The 23,940-nt window shown below is 46.4% G+C and overlaps 1 protein-coding gene across 3 annotated transcripts in view; it reads right to left on the bottom strand.

Annotated features, from left to right (window-relative positions):
* The window catches only part of LCMT1 (leucine carboxyl methyltransferase 1), a 41,741-nt gene that overhangs the window by 902 nt on the left and 16,899 nt on the right, over positions 1-23,940 (bottom strand). The window contains exon 11 of one of the 3 annotated variants that reach the window (XM_058157504.1): positions 22,206-22,420. The exons of 1 other annotated variant lie outside the window; for it this stretch is intronic. In XM_058157504.1, the coding sequence (XP_058013487.1) occupies positions 22,398-22,420 (23 nt within the window). In that variant the 3' untranslated portion in view covers positions 22,206-22,397. One more of the 3 variants, XM_058157501.1, reaches the window with a different exon arrangement.

Here is a 23,940-nt window from a genome sequence, read left to right as displayed (position 1 = left end):
GGAGAATCCAGGCAAGATAGTGAGTGAACACGGCTGTTGAATAGCAGCTGGGCAAGGGCCGTTTTTTTGTTTGTTTGTTTGTTTGTTTGTTTAATTGGTACACTGGGCAGTTTACAACATCATAACAAAAACATATGAACACACAAAAGCACAGATTAAAAGCAGGATTAGGAACAAGTTAAAGCTTGCAATAAAAATAAAGGTCCAAGTTAAAAATTCAAAAAGCTAAAAGGTTCACAAGGCAGCAGCCATCCTTGAGGCTGCATCGCACTTTTCGATCCCATGCTGATCGGCAAAGCCAGGTCTTAACACAAAAACCAGACGGGTGGAGGCTTGCGTCCCTTCTGTGGGTTAGACGTTCTGGGGTTAGGGCCACAGCAGAGAAAACCTTCCCTCTTGAACCCACCAGCCAAAATTCCTTGACTGACGGAATACGCAGGTGCCCTTCCTGCTTGCCTAAGTGGGACGGGTTGATGTAATTGGGCTGAGAGAGTCTGACGGGATTTTGATGAGCTGCTGCTTAGAATGGGATCGCAAATGACGGCAGAGAGATTACCTCAGTGTTTCCCAATCTTGGCAACTGAAGATGTGCAAACTTCAAGCGGCCAAGGTTGAGAAAGACTGGATTAACTAATCGGTGGTTGAGACCATGACGGTTGCCTTTATGGGCATAAGAGAACCCCAGAAAACCATACTTGTCTTCAAAGTTCAAATTCAGTTCAAAACTCACCTTCTTGGCTACAACCTAAAATAAATTTTGGGCCACAGCATTAATGAGATGTCCCAAAGGTGCTTTTTTTCAAGAGGCAATTGGACTTTCTGGTTTTTCTTTGAAGACATTTTGCTCCTCACCCAAGAAGCTTCTTCAGCTCTGACTGGATGGTGGGGAATTCAGTCAGAGCTGAAGAAGCTTCTTGGATGAGAAGCGAAACATCTTCAAGCAAAAACAAAGGAAGTCCAGTTGCCTTTTGAAAAAGCACCTTTGGGACAACCAGGACCCGGATGACGGAGAATCTCCAGAGACATTGCTGATTATTTCACTCCATCAACCATCATCCACTAATATATTTATCGGATAAAATCCACCATTTTTCCAAGTTCTATACAGTATAGTGCTGGGCAGAAGCATAGAGATAATTGCAGGTCAAAAAATACACACACACACACACAAACACACACATCTCCCGTGTTAACGGTGCAGAAAAGACACCTCCAAATAGCACCCTTGGCACCCCTTCCAGGAATCCTTTCCCCTCCCTGCTCAAATATGCACTACTAAACACCCCACAATAGTGTGGGAGTACAATGACCACTTTCTCGTGCAATTATTTAATTGTTCTTTGCTCTTTTTTTTGGCCCAATAATGTCTCCAGACTGGAGCTGTAATGGTGGCCCCCAAGACTCCACATGGCCGAAGGGTTTAGGGGAATCTATTGGGCTGAAAGGGTCAGAGTATGTCGGGCCCAGGTCTCTGTGGGTTTGCTTCCCAGGAGCAAGTAAAGCAATATCCTCCCTGGGTCTCAAGGGACCAGAGGAATCACTGGGGCAGGATGCTCAGAAGGTGCTTGAATCAGTGAGGACTAGCATCTTCAGAGACACCCTCATTGAGTGTATGAGTGATTGCTTTCAAAGCTTGGTTTTTTGGCCCACGATTTTGGCCCAAAGCTTGGTTTTTTGGCCTTCTTCTGGTCTACCATCTGATTTGATCCCTTTTGCCCAAGGCAGCCTCATAAGAAACCAGCTGCAAGTCTGAGAAACACAACTGTCAGTTTGCACTAAAAATACAGTATATAAATTTGTATACATATCAAAATAAAATATGGGCTTTGGAACTTCCTATTACTCCCACCAAAAAGAATCTGCACCTGACATCTAAGAACGGAAAACTATTCTTCAGCGATTATTGTATAAGAGATGAACTTTGGAATGAAGATCCGACTTAGAAGAATTTTATCCAGAACCTTCTCTTCTGTCCAAGGAAGAGATCCGTGCCAGGGAGGCAGTTCCTGAAAGTTAGGGAGCCCCATCTCTGCTCATCATCAGGCAAGGAGAAACCAATTCATTTCTGCAAAACTCCTAACAAAAAAGTATTCCAAGAAAAGAATGAAGGAGCTTCTTGTCTTTCAAATATTCTTTTTTGCAATTCTCTGCTTGAACACTTTCAAAGGTATCCTACATAGACCATAGAATTTTTCATTTGTGGGCAGGTCGGTTCCTTCTTAGGTACTTCTACTATTTGGAAACCAAATAGGGGGGCTTTGTGGAATGGTGGCCTTCTGGATGGAGCCCTCCTTCTCCTGGAGACCCCACCCCTGCCCCCAACTGTTACAGGACTCACCCAAGCCTCTCCGCTCCTGGCTGCAGCTGAACAATGGCTTCACCCTGGAAGAACAGCGGCTTCTGACCAGGCTGCCCACGGCTCCTCTGGCTGACCGGCCCTTTGGCAGGAGCAGCACTTTTCTTATCTCCCGGGAATATTGGCACCCTCCCCACTGATCGGGGCGGGGCGGGGAAGAAGGGTGACAAAAGTGCAGTCAGGCCCACAAGGGAGGGCAGGGCAGGGCAGGGAGGGACCATTCCAGCCGGCTGGGGAAGAAGAGCTATTTGCTCTTCAGGGGTGCTGAGTTCAAGGTTTCATTTCGGAAGCCTCTGCCAGATCTGGCTGCCAGCCTGGGTGAAGTAGAGCCAGCTGAGAAATGCGCTTTCCTCAAGGCAGCGGTGCCTTTTGGGGAAAGGTGCATAAGTGAGGAAGACGTGGGCATGACTGCCTCTCCTAAAAGAGGTGGCACCACCGGTGCCCTCAAAGCTTCGCCTCGGCCTTCCTTGAACGCGACAGAGGCAGTCACCCCATCTGATGGGTGGACTTTGACTCCCAGAATTCCTCAGCAGCCCATCCAGGCATGAATTCTGGGAACTCTCGTCCTGTCCTTTTGGGAATGGGCCAGCATAAAAAGCACTGACAACAAGGTGCCTTGAGCATGTACAGAGGGCTTTTGCATTAAGTCTCTTTGGGAGTAGAGATGGGATGCAAATCGGCTGCCTCTGAAAGGCAGGCAAACCCAGTCCCTGCTGTTGCATAAAGACACCTGCGCTTGCCCGCAGATGACGCCTCTGTTGTGCCAAGCCTGGGCAGAGAATTGAGCTCCGAGGCCGCCTCCACTCAGGTGCTCAAAGCAGAAAGGAAGGTGGGCAAACGGTTCCTGCCGGAGCCAGCCAAGGACGGATCCTGTGAGCTTTGGTCCCTGGTGCAGCAAGTGGGAGCAGCATGTCTTTTGGGGGGGAGGCCTCACGGCTGTGGAGATGATATCTGCAAAGGACACCAGAGCCAGAAAGGGAGGCATCGCCAGGATGAGCGATGAGACGCTGATTGGAGGCATCTCTCCGGCACACACTCCCCATTGCAGTGGCCGTCGGCCAGCCTTTCCCAGGCTGGCCCCTGTCAGAGCTGGGGGGGATCAATCAGATGATATTTTACTCCGTCTCATGGCCAGCCGATGCCAAGCAGGGAGAGATTTTGAGCAATTGGTAAATGTTTAGTTAATCAGCAGACAGGAATGGCATGATCAGGCTTCCACATGTACCCTGGAAGGGGGCTGCTCAGATCAGCAACGGCCAGTTACAGAAGCCCAAGAGCCACAGAGCTGGATAAAATCCAGAACTGCTGCTTCTTTCAAAAGACCAGGGAACAAATTTGTATCCAGCTTCCAACTCTTTGGAGGATCTGTGGAATCGGGGTCCACAGCCACTGACGAGGGTCTCGGTGAGCAGCACTTCTGGGTTGGGTGAGGAGAAACTGGATGCGCCCCCCCCCTTACCTTGGGGTTGGGGAAGACCAAAGGTCCCCTCTACTCTCAGCCACCAAGGCTCACTGGAAGCTTTTGAACCATCCGGGCTCTCTAAGGAGAGCCAACCTTACAGGAGTTTCTTTCTTTCTTTTTTTTAATATTCAACAGCATCAATACATGAACAGCCAACCTCACAGGGGTTCTGTGGTGGAGGAAAAAGCAGGGGAGGGGGCTACCGTCTTCAATAGAATAGAATAGAATAGAATAGAATAGAATAGAATAGAATAGAATAGAATAGAATAGAATAGAATCTTTTATTGGCCAAGTGTGATTGGACACACAAGGAATTTGTCTTTGGTGCATATGCTCTCAGCGTACATAAAAGAAAAGATACCTTCATCAAGAATCATAAAGTACAACACTTAATGATAGTCATAGGGTACAAATAAGCCATCAGGAAACAATATCAATATAAATTGTAAGGATGCAAGCAACAAAGTTACAGTCATACAGTCACAAGTGGAAGGAGATGGGTGATGGGAATGGTAAATAGTTTGACAGTGTTGAGGGAATTATTTATTTGTGAAGCTCCTGGAAGAAAGGCAGACGATAAATCTATTGAATGAATAACTAAGTAAAATAAAAAAAATGTCTGGAAGCAATAAATGCAATGAATTTCCTTTACTAGATTTGCAGGAAGGATTTCAAAAAACGCTTAAGAGCCAGGACTTCTGATCCTCAAGCCAGCCATAAAACTAGCAAGATTTACACAGGATTTTGAGTTAGAAGGACATTCTGAAAGAACTGGATTATCACTAGCTTGCCTCTCTCTCTCTCTCTCTCTGTATCTCTTTCTGTATCTCCCTCTCTCTCCCTCTCTTTCTCTCTCTCTCTCTCCTCCCCCACTCCCTCTTTCTTCTTCCCTCTCTCCCTCCTTCCCCTTCATAGGGCTGCAACCTGCCTGTGCTGAGATCCTGACTGGCAGAGATGTATAGGGGGAGGGGGAGGGAGCTGGCTGCCACCCCAGCAATCAAAGCCCCACCCTTTGCTACACACACACAAAGAAATGTTGCTTTGATCTCAGCTGATGGCCACCATCTTGACTCTTTTGACTTCCAAGCAGAAATCCTGGCAAGAATGTTTTTGAGCATGGAGCCCCCTTCCCCCCATCATGGTTCACGGCTGGTAGGGAAGGGGATAATTCTCCGGCTGTTTCTTTGCCCGAGACTTCGATTTTTGCTTTGGTAACTTCCTGCCTTCTCATAACGAGACCAGCTGAGCAATTGTCCGGCTGGGGATGATGGGAGCTGCTTTTTAACCCAATCAGATAATGCCTGGCTGCACAGAGGGAGGGGAGGGCCCTCTCCTCCTCTACAGCTAATCCCTATGGGGGGGCACAGACATCCCACATCAACTGAGGAGGGGGAAAGTAGGCAGCATTACAAGGTGGAGGGTCAGTTGGAGACTGCCGATCACCTGACATGTTGGAGGAAAACTGCAGCATTTTATTGACATTTTCACACTGCAAGTCTTGGAGGTAATAGTGGGATAAATTCAAGGTTTTCCAAAACAGATGAGAAATAGCAGTAACAAAGACAAACTGTCCATTCCCCCCCTCCCACCCAGGGAGAAGGGTGGGGGGCTTTCATGGGAACAGATGAAACTGTTCGACCCCCAACTTCCAAGTACCGAGGCAGAGACCCAGAAATTGGGCAGGTTTTTTAGGGTGGGAGGTGAATATTGGATCTTTTCAATACAGAGCGGAGCATTTCCCGCAACTGTGAATGTCCTGGGTTTTTCTGTATCCTTTCTATAAAGGCACCAGGCAGGATTTGCCTCTTTCAGCAGTTCTGTTCGTAAGATACACAACTCTTCATCAACACCAGTCAGAACTGGAGGAGCAAAGGTGAGAAAGCTGATAAACGGTGGCCCCCGATGGCCCCTAAAGTCTCCATTGGAACGAGAAAGGTGGGGAGCAATCGGAACAATCATCATCTTTAAACCCTCATAAAACAAAATACCTTTGGATAAAGTGAAGGGCAAGAGAAGTAAATCTATTTCCAATGATTGGGCACTTGTTTATGGTTAAATACAGCTGACCTTTGCCAGTTAAACTGTCAAGTGTCAATTGCTTGTAAGGAATTGCTCTACTGATAGATAGATAGATAGATAGATAGATAGATAGATAGATAGATAGATAGATAGATAGATAGATAGATAGATAGATAGATAGATAGTTGGAAGAAATGTCCATCTGGGTTCAGTTCCAAGTGGGGAGTTCCAAGTGGGAAGACACTGGAAACATGGAGGCTGCTTGGAAAGATGGTTTAATGGTGAAGCAGAACCACCAGGCATGTGCGATTCTGGGTAGCTGACCACATGGAGGAGAGAGAGAGAGATTTATACCCTCTCTTGGGCCTTGTCTTTAAGCTTCCTGTTCCTGTGCAAGAAATGTATTATATTGGTTGTCAGACTCCCAGGGAGCTATGCAGGGATCTTGTTAGCTAACTTTGTAGGCTATACCCAGGCTTGGTTGAATCTTGCTGAATGATGCAATAAAGGGCATCATTGTGGCTGAATGGTTTTGCCCTGAAGGATAATCCCATCATCCTGGAGCTGGAGGTCTTTTCTTATTTGTAGATAAGATGGCACCAAAATATCTGCTGCGGGTAGGGAGCTGGGGCTGAGTTTCCATCTTCAAGAGCATGTTTCTCAATTTCTCATCCAGGGGAATATAATATTCTGCCTTTTTAATATTTCCTAGAATATTTCATTCTTCCAAGAGGGGTGGATGCTAATTTTCTTCGATAGATAGATGATAGGGCCTGTTGTGGCTCAACAGGCTAATGCAGTCTGTTATTAACACAGCTGCCTGCAATTACAATTACTGCAGGTTCGAGTCCCACCAGGCCCAAGGTTGACTCAGCCTTCCATCCTTTATAAGGTAGGTAAAATGAGGACCCAGATTGTTGGGGGCAATAAGTTGACTTTGTATATAATATACAAATGGATGAGACTGTTGCCTTACACAATGTAAGCCGCCCTGAGTCTTCAGAGAAGGGCGGGATATAAATTCAAATAAAAAAAAATAGATGGATGGATGGATGGATGAATAACCTCAGGTATGGTCAAGGTGGTGTCTCACCAGTTTAATAGAAGCTCCACCTGTGTGATCGAAACCCACCTCCACGACACATTAAAAATGGACAGAACTTTGATCACACCATTGCATCTGTTATCTTGATTTTTTTTACCATACCCTTGTGGGATAGGCCCCTGGGATCTATCTAGGAAAGGAAAGGAAAGGAAAGGAAAGGAAAGGAAAGGAAAGGAAAGGAAAGGAAAGGAAAGGAAAGGAAAGGAAAGGAAAGGAAAGGAAAGGAAAGGAAAGGAAGGTTCTGGGGAACCCTGCATTCTATTTTTATACCAGTGTTGACATTTCTAAAGACCATGAAGGATAAAGGAAGCCCAGGGGGGAATTTAGGATGAAAAGATGACAGGACTGGAGGCTGTTAACGGTTAGTCCACAAACCAAGACAGTGTTGGGAATACAAGATAAATGGAAAAGAGAAAGAAAAGGGCTCTTAAACAGAAAGAGTTTAAAAGATGGAAAGATTACTTGCACATATGCCAAATCTATGGGGAAATCCAACCAATAACTCTGGTTTCTGTATCAGGAGAGTAAAATTTATCTATTGCAATGGTTTGGAAATGCAACCAAGATCCCTTCCATACAATCCACAAAGACTGAATGGTTGGTGTCTATTAGGGGCAGGAGTTTCTCAGAGCAAAAAGGCAGAGAAAGCGAGTAAGTGACTGTCCGACACAATCTATGAGTTTGGGGAGCAGAAGCAGGAAGTCCTGTCCACAGGGGACCCTCTCCCCACCCCAAATTGAATCAGGAGGTGATGGTAGAAGGCCCTGATCACACCGGGGCAACTCGTTGGGTTTCAAGAAAGAGCTCTTTCTGGCTATGTGGCTGGAGAACCTCAGGAGCTTCTGCCTACTACTTCCCACCTCCCTTGGAGGACCTGACAAAGAGGGTACATCCTGAAAGTTTAACCGTTGCTTCACTCGTCAGTACTTCACTTGAAGCCAGAGGTTTGAAAGAACTAACCAAATAACAGAATGACAAAGTTGGAAGGGTCTTCTAGTCCAACCCCCACATTCAAGCAGGAGTCCCTTCACCATTTCAGACAAATCGCTGTCCGGTCTCTTCTTTAAAAACCTCCACCCATAAAGGCCTTTTGGATAAAAATTTGGTGGATCTTACAAAATGTTTTGAAAAAGAAGATAAAGTTCCTGCCGCAATTTTTTTTGTTGAGAATTATTACGGATTGTACAGTAATTGAGACTAAATTGATTTTAAACCTAATAACAGCAGCAAGATTACTAATAGGACAATACTGGAAGAAAAAAGAAGTACCTACAATAGAAGAATGGATATTGAAGGTTGCCAATTTGGCTGAGATGGCGAAGATATCAGCCTTTTTGAAAGACAATACGCAAGAAAGATACTTAAAGGAATGGAAAAAATGGATTGACTATATTCAACGTAGATATCAGACTAAGAGTTATCAGACTGTTTTTGAATGATTATGATGTATTATTTTTGATTGCTTTTGGGGGAAGTTAGGAATTGATGATTGTAGGGGTACAATTAAGTTGGGATGAAAATTTTTTAGCATATGTTTGTTTTATTTTTAACTATACCTTGTGCTCGTTCCGGGAAGTCGGGGGGGGGAGGGGGGTTGTGAAGGGAGGGGGGAGGAGGGGGGGAAAGGGGGGGGGAAAATTTTGTAAAACTTTTTGAATAAAAAAAAAAAAAACAACCTCCACCCACAACTACAATATATTACAAGTGAATTAAATAATGAATTACATATAACAATTAAACAATTTCAATTAATTGAATTGAATTGAATGTATCACAAGTTAATTAAATAATATAAAAGTGGGGTGGAATCTACCTGCATGGCTCTCCCAACTGTGGAGGGATGGCAGGAATGTCACCATCAAGCCACAGGCAACCCAGTGTAATCTGAAAATGAGGGGCTTGTAGTTCTTCCTCCATGCTCTGGGCCGTAAAAAACGATGCTATTTGATTCCTGAAAAGGGGGCGAGAGGAGCAGGGCCTGAGGAGATGGAATGTGCCACTGCCATTGCGACAGAGCCTGGGTATGTAATCCCCTTTGGGATGGGACAAGAATATGACAAGGTGTTCTGAGCATGGCACCTTTGCGCTTCAGGGGTTGAGTAATCTCTCCTTGGCTTTATCAATGTGTTGGGTAATTAAGAGGCCTTGTTTATAGCCGTTGTTTTTCTCTTGGCTGAAGGTATAGAATCCCACAGATGTTTTTACGACAACCTTTTGCAAGGCTCAAGGGACAGGGAGGAAATTTCCACTTGCTCGCTTCAGCACACGCTGCCTCACTGCTTCCTGGCAGCAGCAAAGGGGGCCCCCGAGGAGTGGAGGGGTGGGGAGAAGGGAGTAGACGGTTTTTGGCACTTCTCCATCCTCAGCTGATGGGAAGCTCTGCAGGATCAAGTCCCAGCAAGCCAGTCCTGCCGTTGGGCAGAAGAAAGCAGCAGCTCAAAGGGCAGTCACTTTGGAGGGTGGGAGGCAGAGTGGATGGTACCATTGCTGATCCCCCCTGGCAGACCCAGCGATGCCCTGACAACAGCAGAGTGCCTTGTGGCCCTTGGACATAGGCAAGGAATGGAAAAGGGTGGTCTCTGATTACAAAAGGACAGCCACCCTCGTCCCTAAACAGCCTTCCTGCATCTGGTGCCTTCTGAATGCCCCAGACCGTGGCTTCCTTGTCCCCCCCTCTGGAAGACTGATGGGACCTGCAGTCCGCTAACTAAAGCAGGGTTTCTCAATCTTGGCAACTTTAAGATGTATGGACGTCAACTCCCAGAATTCTTTAGACAGCAGCATGCTGACTGGAGAATTCTGGGAGCGGAAAGCCATATATCTTCAAGTTGCCAATGAGAAGAATTCTGGAATTCAGCTCTGAAGACCCCAAGGTATTTCAGGTTCACAAGATATCTGCAAGGGTTCTCTTGCAAAGCTACCTTCAAACTATGATCCGCTTGCAGTCAAGGGGAAGGTTCATCTGCCTTGAGACTGAAACCAAGCCCTGCCTTTCCCCTAGCAATGCTGTTAAGGGTGGAGGGAAGCAGTCAAACTTCAGACAAAGTTGGTCCTTCAAAAGCACCTCCCTCCTCTCCACGCTCCTACTTGCCATCCAGCATCACATCAAGAAAGGGCCACATCTCATCATCGGTGGCTGCAGGGAAATCTGTGGAGTGCCCAAACACAAGGGAACCCCTTTCTGGACCAGGCACCCCATTTGTCTCCTTTTCTGAACACTTCCAACCAATCACAGCAGTCTTAGCATTGAGGAGAGGATTCTGTGGATAACCAGCTTTCTACGCTCCCTCTCCAGGTCAGCAGTTTTCCTGCTATCCTTCCAAGCAGGAGTCATTTTCTGGTAAAAATTATCCCGACCTTCTAAGGCCAACGGAGCAGGCTGTAAACTGCCCTTGCTTTGCATGGTCCAAGGGGGTTGTCAGATGGGGCCAGGTGTGATGTTTGCGAGGCAATTATTTTGGGAGGCCTTCAAGATTAATATTAAATCTTACAAGCTCAGAAAACAAGAGTCACTTGGATTTCTGGAAAATGTTTTATTACTAGAAGATAATGTAACAGGATCTTGCAAGCCTACCAAAGTAATTCTCTAGCTCAACTTAAACCTACTATAATTATGGCAGGGCCTCTTTCCCATGCTTTTCCACTTCCCTGATCTCCAAAAATCAAAATTCAGTAACAACTGTTATGTTGGTCCCTCTCTGTTCCAAAGGGCTGTTAAATCCTCTGTCCCAACATGTGACCATGATTTATGGTTGCCAAAATGCTTGTCCCAGACAAAATGGCAATGAGATTCTGGAAACAAAGACAACCAACTCCTGCCTCTTGACCTCAGCATGAGAATGCAACATCTGGGTAAACCAATCCTTCCCTTAAACATACCGTGAGAACCCAGCCGTATGGTCTGGGGTGATGGGGGAGGAGGAAGGCAGCTCTCCTGCATGTCAAAAACCCCGATGTGCTGACATTGACAGGTGCCACTTCTCCCAGGCAGGCTGAAGTTCCTATTAACAATGCCCGTTAAGTGAGGAACATCTTCAGCCTTTTCTGTCATAACCTCTGGGAAGCAACAAGCAACACTAGCTCAACTTCTAAGCCCTTTTAACAAAGAGTCCCCATGACCAGGTATGCAGGGGTGAAATCCAGCAGGTTCTGACAGGTTCTGGAGAACCGGTAGCGGAAATTTTGAGTAGTTCGGAGAACCAGCAAATACCACCTCTGGCTGGCCCCAGAGTGGGGAGGGAATGGAGATTTTGCAGTATCCTTCCCCTGCCATGCCCACCAAGCCATGCCCACAGAACTGGTAGTGAAAAAAATGGATTTTACCACTGCAGGTATGGCAGAAGGAAAGAAAGACCCTCTTGTTAGTGGCCAAAGCCAATCCCAAGCTGCATCTCTGGCTCCTCTGAGGACCTGGGGCTTTACTGGTCTCTCCCAGGTCCATCTCCCTCCCTTGACTTTTTTCCTCCAGTCAACCTCTGGGTTACCAGCCTTCCTGCTCACCACCACCCTCTCAGGAATTCACAGCCAATCCCTTCATTTTGGAGACCCACTAAGCAGTTAAAACCACCCATTTCTCTAGGAGTCAGAAGAGATTATAGTGTGATGGAAATGCTACTCACAAACAGCTACTAAGTGAAGCCAAGACATGAGTCTTCTCTCCAGCCTTGAAGCAGCTAACAAAAGTCACTCAGGCTAATGGGAACTGTCTAATTAGGATGTGGCTTTGTCCCTCTCAGCATCACAACAGCCACCAACCTACTTGGGAATTGGTCTCCAGCTGTTCTTTTGTATCATTTTGGCTTCCAGAGGGGAGGAGAGTTTTTTAAATCATTGTTCTTTGAAATGGGAGTTCATTGAGCATCCAGGAGCTCACCAGGGACTTCCAAGCCGGTGGCTTGCCATCATGGTCTGTCTCACTCTGGGGCATCCTGGGGGTTCATTAACTAGCTCAAAAGAGGTCAGAGGCTCTTTCACACCTGATGCCCAGGTGCTTGGAAGAGCACACTGTCACTTCTAAATACAAAAGTAACAGGAAAGAAAAGACAATGTAGCAAGTTTAAAAATAAAACACATAATTTTCTGATCAGTGAGATAATATTAATTCAGTGGTGAACATATGTGTTGGGATATCTATGGAGATTTTCAGTCATCCATGTCTCATGGTTGTCCCAAAAGTGCTTTTTCAAGAGGCAACTGGACTTTCTGGTTTTTCTCTGAAGACTTTTCGCTTCTCATCCAAGAAGCTTCTTCAGCTCCAATGAAGAAGCTTCTTGGATGAGAAGCAAAATGTCTTCAAAGAAAAACCAGAAAGTCCAGTTGCCTCTTGGAAAAGCACATCTGGGATATGCGTTATGATACTGTTCAAAATATTGCATATAAAATCAACCTGAGATTGCAGGTCTATGATGCTGTGTTATCCTACCAAGAACATACTCATTTCCCCACAGCTGGGTTGGTCTTCTCCACCCACCCTTTGGGCATCCTGTGCTCTGGATATGTAGACTTGAATAAGGCATTGACAAAGTAGACCACAGCCTACTTCTTGGTAATATGTGGAACAGGCAGTACCACCACCTGATGGATTCATAACTGGCTGACCAACCAGACTCAATGTGTAGTCCTCAATGTAATTACATCTACAGGGCACCATGTACTGGGGTAACCCAAGATTCTGTCTTAGACCCAGTACTCTCCAACATTTTCATAAATGGATTTAGATAAGGGACAGGATTTTTGGATGACACCAAGCTAGGGGGAATAATCAACACTTTAGAAGATAGACTCAAGATCCAGAAGAATTTTGGCTGACTTAAACACTGGATCCTATCCAACAACATGCAAATTCAGTGGTGGAAAAAGTAAGGTCTTACACATAGGCAAGAAAAATCCAATGCACAGGTATAGCATAGCTATATGGCTGGCTCAACGGTAGTAAATGTGAGAGGGATCTAGGAGTCCTTGTGGACAACCACTTAAGTGTGACCCTGTAGCTGCCAAAAAAGCCTGAAGGTGGGCTGGAACCTAGCAAGCCCCATCCTAGTCCAGAGCCTGAGCTACTCCATCACATGGATTTCTTAATATAAGTGATTCACGTGATATCCTGAATCCTCCCCACAGCACTAGGTAGAATAGCACTATAGAAATAGCACTTAGACTTATATGCTGCTTTCCAGTGCTTTCCAGCCCTCTCTAAGCAGTTTTACAGAGTCAGCATATTCCCCCCAACAATCTGGGTCCTTGTTTTACCCACTTTGGAAGGATGGAAGGCTGAGTCAACCCTGAGCCTGGTGAGATTTGAACTCCCAAATTGCAGGCAGCCGGCAGTCAGCAGAAGTAGCCTGCAGTACTGCACTCTAACCACTGCGCCACCACGGCTCATACAGGCAAAGAGGAAGTTCTTCAGCTTGCCTGCCACTTGAGTCTTCAGAATGGCCACTGTGATTGGCCACTTAATCTAACAAAGATCAGGAACAAACCCCGATATGATTATTTCACCATGATTCTCGCAAGGTTTTGCCTCCAGAAAAGAGGGTGAAGGACAGGAAGAACTGGAATCATCTTGATTCTGGAAATGAAGAATACAAAATCCCAGTCTGTGTTTTCCTTGCCGAGATTGAGACGAGCGACAACCATTTTCAACTGCAAGAAAATGGAAGCTCTGGGACATTAGAAACTCAAGGGGGCTTCTTTAGGGGGTTCTGAGACAGGCAGACTCCCCTGGATGACCCCAGGCCCATCATGACCAGTTTTCTTCTGCAATGGGCCACCCCATACAGTGTGCTTTGTGATTCACTCCTTTTTCATGGGGGAGGAGGGCAACAATGGCACCCAAAAAGTTTGGACGGTGGACATTAGACCTACTTCAGAGCAAGAGAGGATTAGAAGAACTCATTGGCCAACGGCAAAATATTGACATCTCCAGGCCGGCTTCACAGTTCATGTTGAGACAAGATCTTGGTAACCGTTGCTGGTTTAATGAGACAGAGTGGTCTGGTGCATACATCACACATGGGGCATAAATAAAGAGCATGTCTTCTGCGAGGGCTTATCCATGAAGATACAATGTGCAGTTAGACTTAGCATAGTGCTGGACTCAGTCAATTCTGGTTAGAGTCCATGACCTATACTTAAGCAGGCCATGGGTCAGGGCAATTTGCTTACCCCTCAGTGTGAAGTGTGAATCCATCACAAGCTGCCCTTCATCTGTACAATGATTGCTGAGGGAAGGACAAGCTTAGACACTCAAAACCCAAAGCAAAGCTGGCTGGGGAATTCTGGGAGTTGAAGTCCTCCAGGCTTAAAGTTGCCATGGTTGGAGACCCCTGCTCCAGAGTGTGCATCCCCAAAACATTCATTGAAAACTGCTACAAAGTCTAGGTCAGCGTTTCTCAATCTTGGCAGCATGAAGATGGGTGGATTTCAGCTCCCAGAAATCTCCAGCCAGCTTTGCTCTTGAAGTTGAAGTCCATACATCTGAAAGTTGCCAAGGTTCAGAAACATTAATCTGGATGGTCCTTAGAAGAAAAATGGATATGGGTGTGGAGGAAAATGTGGCTGTGCTGACCCAAAGACGAAACTCTCTCTCTCCGTGTCCTTTTGTTCCTTTACTTCTTCAAACATGCTAATTAAATTCCAGATTTGAAGACTAGCATAATAGTTGACATATTCTTCTTTTCACAAAGGTGCTTCAAAGCAATAAAGAATGCAAGGCTCACCTGACTGCATCCTTATCTTCGTACACTGTGATCTCCAGCAATTATTGGCTGCGCAGCACCAACAATCCAAAAATTGCATAATCTTTACAAAGTGAGCACGTTCAGAAATATCTCAAGTAGCTAGTGTGCACATTTTATATGGTGGCTATGAAAATTTATATATGATATTATAAAACCAGCTGATTTTACACAGAGACCAATGGAATTTTCCAAGTACAAGCTGTGAGTCTGCTATTTCTTAGGCAGCAAAGAGGCCGGGCAGAGATAAGAGGAAGTTTGGGTGGTCTCCCATCTGATGGGAAATGCAGCTGGTTTTGACAAGACATCAGGGGGATTGGTGCTTGAAGTTGCATGAACGGAGGGATAGAATCAATCAATCAATCAGAATAGGACAGGAAGGGACCTTGGAGGTCTTCTAGCCCAGGGATCTCCAACCTTGGCAACTTTAAGACTTGTGGACTGGCTGAGGAACTCTGGGAGTTGAAGTTCACAAGACTTAAAGTTGCCAAGGTTGGAGACCCCTGTTCTAGCCCAACCCCCTGCTCCCACAGGAGATCCTAAACTATTTCAGACAAGAGACTGTCCAGTCTGAAGCAACCTGGAATTTAGGAGTAACTTCCTAACAGGGAGAACAATTAACCAGTGGAACCATTTGCCTTCAGAAATTGTGGGTGCTTCTTCATCACTGGAGGTTTTTAAGAAGAGACTGGACAGCCACTTGTCTGAAATGGTATAAGGTCTCCTGCTTGAGTAGGGGGCTGGACTAGAAGACCTCCAAGGTCCCTTCCAGCTCTATTCTGGTTGATTAAAGAATACATGAGGGTTTTTGTTTTTGTTTTTTGCTTTCTCTTTTCTCATCCCAAAACTAAAACTCAATATTCCCTAAGGGGCCAGGATGATGTCCTGAGGGGAGTTGGGGGCATATAGGCACCAGGGAGACTGTAGCTTCCGCCTGCCTCCAGCTATGGAGATTGACTGCACAACTTTGGGCTGGTCATTCTTGCTCACCCCATCCACTTTACGGAATTGTCGCAGGAGGGGAAGAAACAATAGATGCACTGATGTAATTCAAGATGTGTCTCGGCAAAAAGGCCGAATGCCGTGGGAAGCCAGCATGGCGTAACGGTGAAAGTGTTGGGCTGCCCCCAATAAGGCCCCGGCTCTAGTGTCCTTCTGCCATAGAAAAAGCTCCAGGGAGGATGCCAGGCCAATTCTTCCCCTTTGGCTTCCGAGTCAGGATGGTGGATGAAGGTGTGTTTTTTTGGGGTTTTTTTTTTGAATTTATATCCCGCCCTTCTCCGAAGACTCAGGGCGGCTTACATTGTGTAAGGCAATAGTCTCATCCATTTGTATATTATATACAAAGTCAACTTATTGCCCCCCCAACAATCTGGGTCCTCATTTTACCTACCTTATAAAGGATGGAAGGCTGAGTCAACCTTGGGCCTGGTGGGACTCAAACCTGCAGTAATTGTAATTTATTTATTTTATTTATTTATTTATTAAACTTATATACCGCACCATCTCCCATAGGACTCAGGGCGGTTCACAGGCATATTAAAACAATATAGAACAATATAATAAATAAAAGCCAAATTAAAACTAAATATTATCAAAGCCTGATCACTAAAACAATAAGAACCAATAAAACCCCCATTAAAATTTGGTTAAAACATTTTGTTCTTAGGCTAGTCCCGCACGCTGAAATAATAAAGTCTTCAGTTCACGTCTGAAGGTCCGGAGGTCGGGGAGTTGTCGTAATCCTGGAGGAAGCTCATTCCACAGGGCTGGTGCCGCCACAGAGAAGGCCCTCCCCCTGGGGGTCGCCAACCTGCATTGTTTGGTCGACGGCACCCTGAGGAGGCCCACTCTGTGGGAGCGCACAGGTCGTTGGGAGGCAATCGGTGGCAGAAGGTGGTCTCGAAGGTATCCCGGTCCTAAGCCATGGTCCTAAGCCAATTGCAGGCAGCTGTGTTAATAACAGACTGCATTAGCCTATTGAGCCACCCCACCACCCCACTCACAGAAGAAAAATGGTTGAACTCTGCACCAGGCACACAGCCTTGATCTCCTGAATGAAAGGTGGGATCTAACTCTAATAAATAAATAAATATGGAATGGCCCAAAGTTCAGGACAAGCAAACCACTCAAAAGGGATCCTTGCTCAAAAAGCAATCACTAAAATGTCACTAAATGCCAAACTGAATGACCAGCTGGACCAGGGGACTCCCGGACTGGCTGGCCTTTGAGCAGCCAACCTTCTTTGCCTTGAATGGGGACTTCAAATGGAGACATGCATTGCCAAGTGTGTTAAATATGTTACACCTCGACTTCAGGTCTGGCAGGTCAAGAGAAAAAGATGTTGGCTAAATCTGGAGTCACTGAAGCAGTTGGCATGAGCTTAAATGGACTCCAGAGGATGGTAGAGGATAGGAAGGCCTGGAGGAATGTTGTCCATGGGGTCGCGATGAGTCGGACACGACTTCGCAACTAACAACAACAAATCTGGTGGAAGGATGTTTATTCTGAGTCAGGCCAAAAAGGTTGACAGGATTCTTCTCCTGCAAAGTTGCTTGTTGCGGGAAAATTGCAGGAAATTTTGTACACCGCAGAGATGGAACGAGTGTGGTTTGCAGGAGCAGCACGCCTAACATGCACGAGGGGCTTTAGTCACACCAATGTAGCCACCCTCTTGACTTTGTTGGTCACATCTGCAAACTCCAACAGATGTGAAGCCCTTGCTAGAGACAGCAGCCTTGTACCAGGCTGGCTGTGACGCCCTTCCTTCATCCCCGCTACAGGGCAGATATTGCCAGCTGCTCCCGATGCCAAAAGGGTAGGCTCAGGACCACAAATTCCTTGCGTTGCAAGTTTTATCGGACTTTGTGCCAAGCCCGAGCCGTCGTCTTCTAGCGGTAATCCCCAATTTCTCGTCACATTCTGCTTACTGATAAGGAGTGTTACACAACTTACACTCTTACAACATTTTATTATCTAGCTCTAGCATCAAGGTTTCAGCAGGGATCCCCAGCAAGATTTAGGATGGATTGGGGATGTGCATAGTTGCAGTGGATACATTTTGATTCTCTTTTGGTTTTATTTGCAGACTAAAGATGGTAGTAAATTAAACTGAAATTCCCTGCCTCTGGATGCAGATCATAGAGACAGCAGCGGCCTGTATCTGTGCCTGTGGTCATATATGCAACATACGGTATGTGCGCCACAGTGCCTGTGTGTGTATACGCATCTCTGTCCTCCCTCTACCACCTGGGAGAGGCCACCTCCTGCATGTGGCACTGCAGAAGCAACCCTGCCCATCTCCTCCTTCCTCTGCTGGTCTTTTCCCAGAGGTTACATAATCTCTGGTGACTGGGAAGCTGGGCTGAGTTGGGGCAGGTGCTCCGCAGGGTAGCTATTTCCAGAAGCTGTAAGCTCTTCAGCATTCAGCTGCTGTGATCCTGTTTGGCAGCAGTCTTAGTGTGTGTGGTGGGTGGGGACCCCCCACACACACAGAGAGAGAAAATCCTCCAAGCAAAAGATCCCCAGCAGAGATGCCCACCCCCTGCCCCTGAGTGGTTGGGGAGTCCCCAGCTTCAGGAATATTGGGGTGGCTTTCCGGGTGGGGGGAAGGGCAGGGAAAGCCAGCCTCTCCACGGAGCTCTTGGCAGCTGCCAGGAGCCTTGCAGGGTTTGAAAGGAGGGAGACAGGAATGCAAAGGCCCAGCAAAAGCTCTCCAATCAAAGGCGAAAGGGAAAGTTTGCACAATGAATTCGTGGCAGGCAATCAGGATACCAAGGTGGAGCATGTCAAGGTAGCCATGCTTTGCCATGGCAACCCAAATCCCAGTTTTCTTTCGCTGGCACCACAGAATTCCCCCCACCCTCCACCCCCTTTAATTCTTTCAGGAACAGGCCTGGGGCTGTTCTCAGCTTTGGGGGCCCAGCCGGTGCTCCACCACAAGCGGCATTTTGAGGCAAGGATTCTCCAAGGAAGGCTGAGGTAGCCTCAGGGGAGACAGGCACCCCTCCCTCAAGGCCTGTGGTGATTTTGTCTCTGGGAAATGCATATTTCATGCCCTTACCCCTGGGAATATTGCCCTTCCCAACTTGGCGAGTGGGATCCAAGGCTCTTTGGTTGGCGTGGAGGCCTGAGCCCCATTTAGCCAGGAGTGCTGGCCCTCCACAGGGAAGCAGTGGGGCAAGGAAGCAAATACCCTGTTTTGCTCCATCGAATATGGAGAAGTGAAAAAAGAGTCAGGCATCTCGCTTTCAAATTGGGATTGCCAATAAAAAGAATATTTGCAGTTTAGAGTTGAACGGTGGGGTCCTTGGTGCTCTCTGAATTTGGTTGTTTTCTTGGTCTTTCATTACCAATTAGGTAACATCATCTGACAATTAATATCAGCCTCAACAATGATGTTACCTAGTTGGGCAAATGAAACATCTGCAAGAAAACAAGTTCAGAGAGCACCAAGGACGCCACAAAATGGCCTTGTTATTTTGCAGCTGGAGAAATCAATCATGGCAGTTCCTACTTCAGCTCCTGGGTCAGCCTCAGCCTATATTTTGTCTGGGGCGGGGGATGGCTTTTGCAAGAGGCAGAACATCTGCTGTGCATGCAAGACCCCCATTCAGCCCCATCATTGCTCCTAAAGGGGATCTTGGTGGGGCTAGAAGAGCTGCTCTCTGGCAGAGCTACAGTTCACTCTTGCAGGCCAGTTTTTGTTTTTGTCACAACAGTATACATAAACATCGACATAAAACAACAACACATCATAAAAGAAAAACATATATATAAGTAAAAGTATGCAATAACTATATTAATTTGATATAATGAAAGGGAACAATAGGGCAGGAACGGTAGGCACTTTTGTGCTCTTATGCACGCCCCTTATAGTCCTTTTAGGAATGGGGTGAGGTCAATAGCCAAGTTGGCCCGCTAGACCTCAGGGCAGACTCAACTTCAAACTGTGCTTGAAAAATCATCAATCAAATGAAGGAGAGAAGCGACCTAGAACTAAGGAGAAATTTCCTAGTGGTGAGAATCAGTGGAAGCACTTGCCTCCAGAAGTTGTGGGTGCTCCATCACTGGAGGCTTTTAAGAAGAGACTGGACAGCCACTTGCCTGGAATGATATAGGGTCTCCTGCTTGCCTAGAGGGTTGGACTAGAAGACCTCCAAGGTCCCTTCCAACACTGTTATTCTGTTAAGGTTCCTTTCAGCAGCACAGCTTAGCCATCCCTGCAAAGAAGCACCTTTGGTAACTTCTTCCCTATTGATGTCTCTAGCCAGGAATTTTCAGTCAAATCACTCTTCCAAGTCATGCCTTCCACTGTGGCCAGAACAGGTGTGACTGTGTGCACCACGCACCTCACTGAGCAGGTAAGGGATTCTACCTCACTGTAGAGGCCAAAGTTAGAAGGTAAACAACCCAGCAGAAAATATGCAGTATCAGCTGTTCCAATAAACGTGTGAAGAATTTGGCAGCTGCCGAACCATCCCAATAAAAATAATTTATCAGCTTCCTAACCCTTCCCAAATATTTCTTTGAAAGCAAAGGTGAGAGCAGATCAGGGAGGGAGCAAAGGGCGCCTCCCAGGAAGGGAAGAGGCAGGACTTCACCTTGGCGAAGGCGGATTCTAGAGACTTCAATGCCAAGCAGCCAAGGTTCAGGTGCGCAAAGGCCTGGGCCAAGGGGGGCCATTGCTGGCAGCAGCTGAGCTGTGAGCCTTCACTGGAGGAGAGCGAAGGCCTCCAAGAGGGTCACGTGCAGAGCTGGAAGCAACTTCTTGGCCTGCTGCTGCCGCTCCACTCTGGCCTTTGGCGACTCTTTTGACGCCCAGCTAGATCCCAGATTAGCTGTTGACCGACCATCCTCCTGCAGCAGCAGCTCCTCCACCCCATGGAAGTGCTGCCCCCTTGCGGTCCTTGGGGAACTGCTAAGGCGAAGACTGCTAAGGGGCAGGGAGCAGCAAAAGCAGCCGTCTGTAACAAGGTTTCATTGTTCTAATTCTTTGCTTCCCATCAGCTCCCCTATGGCACTGGGTGCAACCGGGCCACTTGCTCTGTTCTGACCCCCAACCCCCAAGAAAACACCTGCCTTACTGCCTCTCTGCATGAGGCACTGTAGCTCCCGGTCCATCAGAGTTAACTGGAACTTGGAAAATGGGAAACATTCCCGAAACTGGTTGAAATCTGAACATCCAAGGAATTGAAGGGCAGCCTCTGGAGCCCTCAAGAGCCACAGAGGTTGGCAAGCTCAGACGTAACACCCCTCTGGCATCACTCCTTTGCACTTCTCCTGCTCCCAGGCCCAATGCAGGTTGCTGGGTACCTGTCACTTAATCATCAGAAAAGTGAGCAGAATTCCTGGGCTCCACAGGCTGCGGGTGAGCCCCATGTTTACGACATCAGAAGGCAACCAATCCACATATTCCCAGAAAGCAAACTGGGGAGGCTGCCTATTTTGTCTGCCATCTCAGCCTACCTCGCATGAAAGAAGTACTTAAGGAAAGAATGGAGGAGCCATTGAGAGCGGGAAAATGCTCATTTATTTTCCAATTCTTATAAATAAAGGGGAAGGAGGTGGTTTCCCTCCAAAATATAAAACCAGGTGGGACATAAGAGTCCAGGTATCAATGGAAACGTTTGGAACAGGTTGGTGCTGACAGATCTCAGGTTGGGAACCAGGGACTCAGTTGCTGCACTCCAAAAGTCTGCCTCGACTAGCAGCCTTCGGGGCGAAACTGGTTAGGGACTCAAGTGCTAGTTAACCTGAGGTTAGCCCCTTTTAGAGGGTCACTAAACAGGGGAGGAAAGCACTTTTGGGAAGGGAACAATCTCTCCGAAGACAGGAAGAAGAAAATGGGTCAGGGGATCAAGCACAGGACAAAGTCAGGGAGGAAAATTCCGGGGGGGGGGGGATTCTGCTTCCCAGCAGGGGAGGGGCACTCCTTTAGGTTAAACAAAGGGAAATAACTCCCTTTCCTAAGGAGGGAGAAAATATCCATGTGGTAGTGCCATCTGGCATTTTGGGCATGAGCTGCATTGGAGTCGTGTTCAAATGATTATTTGAGTTATCAGAAAAAGGCATGACACGGCTTTACAAAACATCACCATTTATTAACCTTCTCAGGGTCAGGAGTGCGTCTCAAAACAGCCACCAGAAGCTGCAGCTCAGAGCCAACAGGATTTCCCCCTCCCCCACCCCGCTCCCAGACTGAAGCCAGCTCTCTTTTGAGGAAAAAGGAGGAAGAGGAGTCCTACGGAAGACACCAAGAAACTCAAGGCAGAAGAGGGTGAAAATGCATCGGGAACAACATTTCAGAAAGGAAGAAAAATGCAAGAGGCCGCTAAGGACTGCTGACAGCCAACAGGGCCCCCTTCCCTGCCCCAACTGAAACCCTCAGCCCAGTTCTGAGGCAGCCAGCAGGACAAGGACTCCTGGACATCTAGGAGAAATTAGAATCCCTTTCGATTCATAACAGGGTTTTTTTTTAAAGAAAAAATCCCTACAGAAGGGAGAGAGACTCGCTTGTTTTTCAGCTGCTCACAAAAAGAGGAATTTATTCAAAAGGTTGTCACGTGCCACGAATGGGGGAGGGGAGGGTGCCTGCCACGGCTCCAAGGCTCATGTTCACCTGCGAGCACCTTCACGGGAGCAGAGGGGCAGTGGATGCATGCAGAGGCCCACCGGGAGGGGGGCAGCAGGTTCACCTGGAGCTCCACTGGAGCAAATGCGTCACAGAGTAATGTCTGCAAGGCCTGTAGAAAGATGGGAGAAATTGGGGCTTTCACATTTTTTTAAGCAGAAAAATCTATATCCCAAAACCCCCAATCAAGAAGCGAAGATCTAGTAACAGGAATCTGTAACTGGGTGAGCATTTTTTTGCCCTTAGATTCTCCTGGAAGCCCATCAGAACCTTCCAGGGCCTCCCAATGCAGTCTGAAAACCCTCATCTAAGCAGGACACTTGTAGGGAGAACCACGGTGAATGCACATCTTACTAGCTTCTGCTGGCTAAAAGACAGCTTTTGTAAGGAGGATCCCAAGCAGATGCTGGATCTGAGGGGAGACGGTTGAGATCATCCACATGACTCTCCGGACAGGAGCTCCTCACGAGCAGACGCAGAAACTGCCATTTTAAAGGTTGACTTATGAATGGAGTGGCTGGGAGTTGGGATAACATCAAGCTAACATTTGCAGAGCAGCCTATATAGACATTAAGCTCAACCAAGCCTTAGATCTTAAATCACCTTTTTACATTATTTTATGTTTTGTGTATTGGAGCAATTAAAACACATCGGACTAGCAAGGTTTTACTGGACTCACTGGTAAGTTTCTGTGTCCTTAAAAGAGTTGGTATAAATTTGATTTTAAATCTTTTACAAATGTATGGTTTTTGGACTACGAAGCAAAAGGATGCTGCTGGATTTTGAAAACTTAACAACAGATTAAGACGTCAGAGGGATTTGGAATTATAGCTTTGAATTACTTAATAGATATTTTTTCATGGCAAATGGAGATTGCTTTTTTTAAAAAACTATTGAGTACCTTAGTGCAGGGCTATCAAACTTGTGGCCCAAGGGACGGATGCATCACACACTGACCATAGCCATGCCCGGTTTAGCGAAGGGGGGGAAAGTCGCGATATATCACATGATGCCGCCATGATGATGCAAATTTGACACCCCTGCCTTAAGTGTAAATTTTTGAAAAGTGCAAGCTTCTGGACAGAACGGATCAAGCACATGATGAAACTGATAGAGTGTGCCCTTAAGGAAGTTGTAAAACAAGAATGAGCTGCAATGGATGGCAATGAAATTAAATTGAAGGGGGATTTAAATGGAATACAAATAAATGTGATGGGTAACTTGTTCCCTAAAGGAGATATTAAACCATGAAGCTGATTTAGATATTTTTTTTCTTCTGGATATACAAAAGACCTGTGCTAAGATTTGAAAAGTCTTTTTAAAAAATGACAACAAAAGAATAAATTGTACTTGTTCATACAAAAGAAATCTGTTCTGAAGAATTATTGCTTTGAAACAGATGATTAGCAAATTACCTCTGGGTCACTTTTTGAATGGTTTAAAGAATATTTTTTAAATATTTAAATAAGATTTATAAGATTGGCTTGTTTGACCAGAGTTAGAAGAAGTAAATAGTTATATTTGCCCTTATTGGACTTCTGCTGACAAACACTGGTTGGCGGACCATTTGACTTTCTTTTCTTCACCTAAGACATGAGCTATGGGGAGAAGAGAGATTATTTAGAGACTGTC

The sequence above is a fragment of the Ahaetulla prasina genome, chromosome 14, assembly GCF_028640845.1.
Source record: "Ahaetulla prasina isolate Xishuangbanna chromosome 14, ASM2864084v1, whole genome shotgun sequence".
Classification (NCBI taxonomy): Eukaryota; Metazoa; Chordata; class Lepidosauria; order Squamata; family Colubridae; genus Ahaetulla; species Ahaetulla prasina.
This window is presented reverse-complemented; position numbering and strand designations above follow the sequence as displayed.